Source organism: Cryptomeria japonica, chromosome 9 (assembly GCF_030272615.1).
Source record: "Cryptomeria japonica chromosome 9, Sugi_1.0, whole genome shotgun sequence".
NCBI lineage: Eukaryota > Viridiplantae > Streptophyta > Pinopsida > Cupressales > Cupressaceae > Cryptomeria > Cryptomeria japonica.
The window spans coordinates 218,268,937-218,278,545 of NC_081413.1; the positions used below are offsets into that span (position 1 = coordinate 218,268,937).

Here is a 9,609-nt window from a genome sequence, read left to right on the forward strand (position 1 = left end):
TCTCATGAGTGTTGAAGGAATTTCTATTAATATTCCTAACTCTACTTTGGAAAGGATTGTCTCTTAAATGAAAATTTCCTTGGTGATTTTTTTTTCTCCTTCTATCCTACCATTGATGTGATTAGCTAATGGATAGTGGGCAAATGACACTAAAAGGAAGCATTATAGTCAACATGATGGATGGAAGTCTCTTCCTTTTTGAATTAATTGTGAAGGAAAATATCCTTTTAGTTCTCATTACTATGGATCTTTGAAAAACATAAATTTTCTCTCTATAGATGGAAGTCAAGTTTCACCCTCATAATAGACTGGAACAAAATACACCCTATTTTGGTAAGACTCCTAGGCCTCCCACTAAAGTTTTGGGATGAATAAGTCCTAATATGAATTTATAATTATTTTGAACATTTTATCTCATTTGACAATATCACAAAGGCTAAATCTATGATTTTTTTGCTCATTTTTGTTTTAATATATACATCCACGAAACCCTTCTGAATTCCATCATTCTCGATTCTAGTTTGGAAAATGGACCCAACTAATTATGTAAAAAATAGTATGGTATTTTATCAAAAAAAACTCTAGGGTGGGCCATTTAATCATTGTATGTGAAGCCCCTAAGAAATAGAACTCAAAAAATCAATGGACCTATGATTTTTTAGGTTGATAGGTTTGAAGATGGTATTTTTCCTATTATAAGTTCCCCATTTAGATCAGTGAATCCTATTGTATGTAAGAACTCTAGCCCAAAAAAGATGACTTATATAGTTCTTAAAAGGACTCCTAATACTGACAACACTAAATCTTTAATTAAGAAAACAACAGACAAACAAACAAATGTCCCTAAGGTGAGGATCTTCCCCCATTATGGAATAAAAGAAGATAATTTCACCGTTGATGCTTTGGTTGTATATATTTTACAAACTAATTGCTTACAAATAAAAACCCATAAAGGAGTTCTTCCAAACCACCAATGGTTGTGGATTTCCACTCACCACTATAATATCACTTATTCTTTTCACTTGAGACATGGACAAATAAGAGTGATACTCAAAACTCTCCTAACTAGGAGGGATGGTCTATGACCAGAAAGAAAGGAAGGAGAAAAAGGTATAGATACATTGAAGTTGACACTTAGGCTAGTCAACATTTTTAAAAAGAGATAAGACAAAGAGACTTAGCTAGATAAATAGCTAATGAATGGAAAAAATACCATAGAGGATTTCTCCAGAAAGCTTAGTAAATGAGGATCATTTCTTGGAATACTGGAGGAATTAATAGTGCTTGAAAACTATTTTCTCTTAAGAATTGTATTATTAAAAATAAAATAAAAATCACTCTCCTTTAGGAAGTTAAAATGATAGTGAATACTTTTCAAGTTATTTATAAATTTATATGGCCAAATGTTGAGTTTTACATTGTTAAGGCTCTTGAGGCATCTAGTGGTATTGTCATAATATAGAACTCGAAAAAGTTTTTTGAAGATTATATCTCACATGTTGTAAAAGTATCTTTGAAGTGAGGTTCTTGTATCATACTAGATCTCAGAACCTTATTAATATATATTCCCTTAATATGATAAACACAAGAAAAGAGGTGTGGGATGATGTGGTTTCTCATATAATCATGAATAAGAATGGTTTATGGATGGTGGTAGGGGACTTTAATTTGTCCCTTTTTCCCTTTGAGAAACCCAAGGGATTAATTGATTACATTGATAACATATCTAATCTTATAAATTTTCTAAATTCTATTGGGCTATATTGGATGTTTGGTAAGATTTATGCAAATATGTGGTTTAATGATATCTAAGGGATATGTTGTCATTTCAATGTCAACATATTTCTCTATCTATGACAGTGTTGTAGTGAAGGTTAGTAAGTTGATTTTTTCAACATGTTGATTATTAGAGTTTGCAGATTAAAGGGTTTGTAGAGGATTGTGTTTAGATGTTTCAGTGCAATTTTTAATGGTCCACATGAAGATTTGAGTGAGTTATGGCTATCTATGTTTTTGCTAGGTTTTTCAATTATTTAGAGTGTCATTAATTTGATTTGCATTTCTCTACATTTTAATATATTGATTTGCGGATTTGGAGGAATGTTTTGGGACGTTGATATATGTCTTCAATTCAGATGGTTCGTTGTTTAGTGCTCCACAAGTAATTTTTTCTAGGTTGATAGACGTTGGAGTTAGTGTTCTTGAAGTTTAGTATAATGGTGATGTGATTCTTGTAATTTGAGTTGTTGTGGATGTTGTGGTGGTAATTCATGATGCTTGTGGATGTTTCTAGATCATGTTCCTTTTGTGTTGGTGGTCTACATTGATCGTTGTGTGCGTTTGATTATTTTCTTCGATGTGTTGGTGTTCTTCATTATTTTGGCCGACCAAATGCTTGTAACGTGTTGTGGATGTTTGATGCATAATTCTTGGAAGTGTTTTGTATTTGAGGAGTGTGATATGGGTCTGTGCTATGTCTTAGTTGACATTGCTTGGTTTGCATATGATTTTGTAGCGTGTGTGATTATATTTTTTAATTAGGTGATGTGTGTTTTTGATTAAGGTAAAAGTAGGTTTTGAAGGGGCCCCGAAATCCTTAACAAGCAGAACTTAAACAACAAAAGTGGCGAGATACAAAAAGGAACAGTCCAGAGAAAAGCCAACAGAAAACCAAAGAAAACCAGAAAAAGCCCCACAAAGCCAGTAGGCCATCCAAAATCCAGAAGAGATACTAGTTGATTTTTTCTGGGGCATTTGTCAGGGTGTTGCTAATTTCATGTAGCTCTTTGATGTTATCCCTAAGATTAGGGAGATCCTTTGTAGAAGCAACCACAACTTTCTTGACACTAGCCCTGGTCCTCTTCGTAGTGCCACCCACCGGAGTAGCATCACGGCTACTAGTCTGGATAGTCTCTTCATCCAAGTCAAGTTCCACAACCAATTTTGGAGAGCAGGTATGATCAAGGACCTTAGCAATATCCTCTAGGTTTTTAGTGACAACAGAAAGGATACTTGGGATAATGGTCATCAGATTTTTCATCGCATCTCTCCCATCTTGTAGCGATTTAACCTTATCCTCCATGTTCTGCTTCTAGTTTATCTGCTCTCTATTTTCATCCTCCCTCTTCTCATCCGTATTCTTCCCCTTTTTTTCCAGGTTCTTTAGGAGCTCATAGGTCTATCTTTCATAATCCATTCTCAACTCAGAGAGTTTCTTGAGGTTATCCAAGATTAACCCTTTACCCGCATTTTCCTTATCCTCGCTAACCCTGTCCTTAGTTAGGTCCTTCTCAGAATCTTTATTCATTTCCCTCTCAGAATTCGCATCAGTTTCCTCATTATCCTTGAAATCCACTTCCTCCATCGGATGGCTATTGTCCTTACCAAGGCAATCACTAAGGATAGGGCTTTCATGACCAGACTCATTATCACCACTTTCTTCCTCATTACCTAGCTCCTCATCATTCCAGCTGTCTTCACCATTGAGTCATCCATCTCCATTCCACTGCTTTCCTTTTCAATTTCCTCTATTTCCAACCCAGGGGAACTTTTCCTTTTTTCGCTAGAGGACGCCTTCTCCTTGCTGGAGTCTCCTCCTTCCATCTTTCTCTTACCTAGAGAGGCAAAAATCCTCTTATTTTCTAGCAGGGCGAGGGTTTTGCAATGCTCATAGATGAGTAGTAAAAGTCCGCAATGGAGAATCGGGCTAGAAGGGTTATTCCTGTGTTTATTGAGGGACTTGGAGAGGGACCTAAAAAGGTAGTAGGGCAGGGATACCTTTTTGTCGTGTCTGAAATGGTTAAAGAGAACAAAGTGGTAGGTGTGGGCCCTGGAGAAATGGCCTTCAACCGTGATGTATTCCATAATTGCATTTAGAACCCAGCCCCACAGTTTCTTGATATTTGTAGCTTCATAGTAGCCCCTAGTGGCTTTGCCAATTTTAACCCTCTCTTTCTCTTTTCACAGGAACATATTGACCGCGTTGTTGGAGACTTTAAGGTCTCGAAAGAAATTAAGCCCAGTGTGGGGCATGCCAGTCATAGTAGATATGAGCCCGACGTCTAGCTTAAACTTAACTCCATAAATTTTAAAGGTGCCATTAGACCAGTTTTCAGAAATCTTGGAAACGGCGAGGTTTACCCTACCTTTGTCATAGTCCATGAGCTTCTCCATGAAGCTGGTGAGATAACCCTTTTCCAGTTTCGTCCAGACTTTCGGCATCGCTTTCCAAGTCGATGTATTGTCTGGTTCCTCCCACCTTAGGTCTCCTCCCATCTTTGGATTTAGGCTATTTTGCTCTGTTTCTCTACAAACTAAGTCCTTCTTTCTCGGTGATGCTTGAGATTTTGAACCGGGTTACCCACAAAGCGTGCGGTGAATTATTAATGATTGTTGGAGATCTGTCGCTTTGCCAAGTAATGATGACCTTTCCATCAAGGCATAAATTATTCTTTTTACCTGTCATGATTGAGCTGTCCTTCTTTTCCCATATAATGGTCCTTTCTAAGGAACTCTTTAATTTTTAAATTGAGATCATCCTCGTGCCAGATTGATTGGGAGTCAGAGTTAACCCCTATATTCGCTAAACAATCTGCTACACTATTTTTCTCTCTGAAGGCATGTTGAATAATAATTTCTTTAAAACTTGCAATGATCTCCCTAGCTTTCATGATGATATTTTCAATTGACCAAGAAGGCTCTGACTCCCCCTTTAAACACTTAATGATATTAAGTGAATCTCCCTCAAGCCATAATTTATCATAATTAAGATTTTTGGCTATAATTAAGGTGTTCAGGGCAGCTGAGGCTTTGGCAAAATGGCTAGTTTGATTCCCTAGAGGACCAGCCACCGCCTTTAAACAACTTCCAGCAAAATTCCTAACAATGCCCCCATATCCAACTTTACCTAGATTCCCTTTAGAGGCCCCGTCAAACTTAGCCTTAATCCACCCCTGAGGAGGAAAAACCAGACGAGACCTTCTCTTCCTATCTCCTTACTGGTAGTAGTGGTAGAGAGGTTCCCCCTGTCTTTGAAGTCATCTTTAGCAGTAGGTCCATGATCCATGCCATAGAGGCATTCAAAAATACTCCTAAAAGTTTTATCTGCCACCACTTCAGGAATAGCCCTTTTATCCCTAAAAATCCTATTGTTACCCTCTTTCCAGATATTCTAGATAACAATAGACAGAGAAAGTCTCCATGTCTCCACAATTTTAGGATTAGAATTAGGGCATTGCCATTGCTGCCAGGAATCCCCAAGGGAATTCGGGAAGACACAACTTAGGTTCCACCTGCTTAAGATGATTTTCCAGATATCCTAACTAAAAGTGCATTGATTGAGAATATGGCAAGCCATCTCTTCTTCCCTGCAACATAGAGAACACCTATTAGGAAAAATAAAACCTCTTTTATGAAGGTTGTCCTAGGTTAAAACCTTGTTTTGGATGAAAATCCAAAAGAAGATATTGACCTTGGGAACTAACTTCTTGTTCCAGACTTTAGCCCAAATGGGAATTTCTTCCACCAGATCATTATGAATAGCCAAAGCTGAGGAAACCGAATACTTCCCATCTAGGGTTTCCCTCCATATCAATCTGTCATCTTTGTTGTCTCTAGGGATTTTAGCAAAGAGAGCAATCTGAAGGGGCTTGAGCCCCGGACACTACTGGCTAAAATCGATCCAGTTCCCATTTCTCCAATAATCTCTGTCCAGCTCACCAAACCTGCTTTTGAACCAATCTTTCCAATCTTTAAGGATTGGAATTTCCTCCAGAGGTTTATCCACAATCCATCTATCTTCCCAAAATCTTATTCTCCTCCCATCCCCAAGGTTCCAAGTTCTACCAATAGTAGCCCAACTTTTAGCAGATTGAACAACATTCCATATAGCCGAGCCTTCAACAATGAAAAATTATCAAGGAATTCTTCCTCAGAAGGTTGCATATAGAGGTATTTGTTTTTCTAGATTGAGTTCCATTCTCTTTCCTCCTCTTTCAATCTCCATATTTGTTTGGCTAATAAAGCTTTATTCATAGAACCAATGTTCCTTAAGCCCAACCCACCTGAGGCCTTAGGGGAGCAAATTTTATTGCAGGAAATAAGGGGTATTCTATTTTTGACTTCCACCCCCGACCAAAGGAACTTTTTTTGGATTCTTTCAATGGCTTCCACAAACTTTGTGGGGATTTTGAACAAGATGAGAGCATAAACAGGGAGATTTTGGAGAGTGGCTTTGAGCAGAGTAATTTTTCCCACTTGACTAAGGACAACCCCTTTCCAACTAGCAAGTTTCAAGTTAATTCTATCTATCAGCTTATTCCAGAAGGAATCCTCAGGCTTGAGACATAGAGGAAGCCCCAAATAAGTAGAGGGAAGCTCAGAAATATTGCAGCCAAGAATTCTTCCAATCCTTAGTTGCCTTTGGACCGGGGTATTGATGAAGAACAAAGAGCTTTTATCCCAGTTGATTTTTTGGCCAGAGGCAGATTCATAAGTATTCAAAATATTCTTCATATTTTTAGCTTCCAAAATGGTGGCTTCCCCCATGGTAATAGAGTCATCAACGAATTGTTCATGAGAACAAACAACATTAGAAGAAGAAGGTTTCAGACCCTTAAGATTGCCATCTTCCACATTTTTAAGAATAAATCTGCCCAGGCATTCAGCTAGAATAGTGAATAGGATAGGGGAAATGGGCTCCCCCTGTCTAAGACCTCTAGAGCTTTTGAAGAAACTGGACGGGGAACCATTGACTATAACAGCAAAGGAGGAAGTTTCCATGAGTTGAGAACATAGCTGAATACCTTTGTCACCAAAACCAAACGCTTTCATGATCCAAGGAGAAACTGCCAATTCACTATGTCAAAAGCTTTAGCCATGTCTAACTTTAGGAAGAAGCCCTACTTATTCGCCACTTTCAGGGAGTGGATATTTTGATGAACAGATATAATGGAGTCCAAAATCTATCTTCGGGGACAAAGTCATTCTACTAAACAGAGATAATCCTTGGAAGAATTTCCAACAACCTGGAAGTCAGAACCTTGGATAAAATCTTGTAAACAGAGTTACACAAGCTAATAGGTCTAAACTTGTTGAGAGAATCAACTATGGGGATTTTGGGGATAAGGACAATGAAGGTGGCATTTAGTTCCTTTAGGAGTCTTCTAGAGCCAAAGAATTCTTTAACACCATTGCAGATGTCAGCCTCCACTATGTGCCAAAAATTTTGGAAGAAAAACATTAGGAAATCGTCCGGTCTAGGGGATTTATCACCCTGAAAGGAGAACACTACCTTTTTGATTTCTAGATTAGAGGGAATATAGGATAAAAGGTTGTTATTAGCTTCAGTCAGGATAGAAGGAATAGCTTGTAAAATGGTGTTTTGATTGCTGAAATCCAAGTTATCCACATCTCCTAGCAGGGTGCTGAAATGCTCGAGAGCTTCATTCCTGATATCGCTATCCTCTGTTAGGATGCCTTTATTGCAGGATAATCTGGATATTCTATTAGCTCCCCTATGCTTAAGAGCAGTTAAGTGAAAGAACTGGGTGTTTTTATCGCCTTCCTTCAGAAAGAAGGCTCTAGATCTTTGTCTCCAGAACGTCTCTTTATTAGAAATGATGGTGTGGTATTTAGATAAAAGAGCATTTTCAGCCATCCTAAGATCTTCAGATAGCCTAGCCTCTTGGATTCTATCTTGAACTTCCTTTATTTCAATTTTGACTTGAATTTTACTCTTGAATATATCCCCAAAAATCTGTTTGTTCCAGATTTTAATTTTGGCTTTAAGGATATTGAGCTTTTTGGCAATTCTAAAAAGAGCCATACCCTCCACTTCAAAATTCCACCATTCAGCAATATGAGCTTCCAGAGAAGGATGGGAAAGCCAAGCTTTTTCAAATCTAAAAGGGAAGTTTCTCTTGGCCGAAAAAGAGTTGGCAGTAAAGGAGATGGTGTAATGGTCTGACCCAATTTTGATAACAGAAGAAAGGGAGCAACCATACTTGGAAAACCGGTCAGGAGAAATTAAAGATCTATCTAACTTAACTTGAATTAGATCAGCTCTAGTTCTTCTATTGGTCCAAGTGTAATTAATACCCTAGAGATCCACATCAATGAGAGCTTGATCATTTATGAAATCCATAAGGTCTTGTTTCCCATCAAGTTGTAAAGGGATACCTCCCATCTTCTCTTCCTCTTTGAGTGGAGTATTGAAATCTCCCATAATAATCCAGCTTTGATCAACAAACTTGAGTCTGTCGGCTGCAAGGCTTTTCCAATATTTAACTCTCCTGGTTTTGGTGTTAGGTGCATAGACATTAGATAACACCCAAACAAAGTTGTCCTTAATATGTTCAAGCTGAACAGAGTTCCTATTAAAAGAAGAGATGATTTCCTTACCTTTTATTGTTTTTTGGTTTAAAAAAATCACAGTTCCTCCCTAAAGCTCCCTCCGAGTTAGAACCTATGACCACATTTTCCTTGAAAATTCTAATCTTTTCAACTTTTTCCTTAGACATCTTGGTTTCTTGAATGAGGACCACATCTGGTTTATGATCTCTAGTGATGTTTCGTAACACATCCTTCTTATGAGGGGCGTTCAGCCCTCTGATATTCCAGGATATTATCTTCATACTTTAACTGGGGATAGAGCTGACTCAATAGAACATTGTGTTCCATCAGCACGGTTCTTCCAGCTTTCCTGTTCCCTTTGATATTTTAGGGATGGCCTTCCCTGCTTTTTGTTCTGACTTCCAACATCTGCCTTTTTCCTGTTCTTTCTTTTGGTTGAGATTCCTCAATTGAGTTCCTCCTTGTTCATTTTTCCTTCTCTCTAACCGAGAATCCAGAGATTCTCTTCCAACATATCCACACTTTGAGAGGGGGTTTTACAGAGAAGAGGCTTTGGGCTTCCATTAGTTAAAAGCAATAAGGGCTCATTGTCAGAAGGGTCTTGAGCTTCATTAAATTTTTCCTCAACCGATTTTGAGAAAGAAGAGGCTGGAATAGTTTCTTCCTTCTCCTGACTAGCTGATTCAACCTCCTGGTCCAGAATGGTTTCTTCCTTCTCCTCACTAACAGTTCCAACCTCTTGATCCTCTGAGTTATTTTTATTGTTCAACTCAATTCCTTGCTCTACTTCTTTAGAGCTCTCTAGTTGGTTGTTAGAGTAGACACAATCTTGTTTATCATTACTGCTATTCCCAGTCCTCTTGACTTCATTCACCAAATCCATTACATCCTTATTTTGGTTACACTCAGTTGATGGGTCTCCTTTATTATTTATCATTTGCCAAATCTTTTTGCTCTTGATATTGCTATTAGTCTTGCTTTCCTTGCTTTTCTTGAGCGGACATGATTTTGCCCAATGCCCCATTTTTTGCAATGGAAATAGGCAAACATAAGAGATTCATATTCAATAGCTTGGGACCATTTTCCAAGTTTTGATATGATTTCTATGGATTGCGGCATATCCATCATTTGATTAACATTTATGCAGATGCGAGCAAAGACTAACCTTGATTTTGCCATCGTCATCGAATCAACCGTCAAGAGTTCTCCAAAGGATTTCGCAATACCCTTGAAAACTTCCTCATTCCAATATTCTAG

General features: G+C 38.0%; 1 protein-coding gene across 1 annotated transcript in view; it reads right to left on the minus strand.

Annotated features, from left to right (window-relative positions):
* The window catches only part of LOC131044552 (putative pectate lyase 21), a 35,968-nt gene extending 26,592 nt beyond the window's left edge, over nucleotides 1-9,376 (minus strand). The window contains exon 1 of the mRNA XM_057977904.2: nucleotides 8,981-9,376. Coding sequence (XP_057833887.1) covers nucleotides 8,981-9,376 — 396 coding nt within the window. The remainder of the gene's footprint in view (nucleotides 1-8,980) is intronic.
* Between the last annotated feature and the right edge of the window lie 233 nt (nucleotides 9,377-9,609).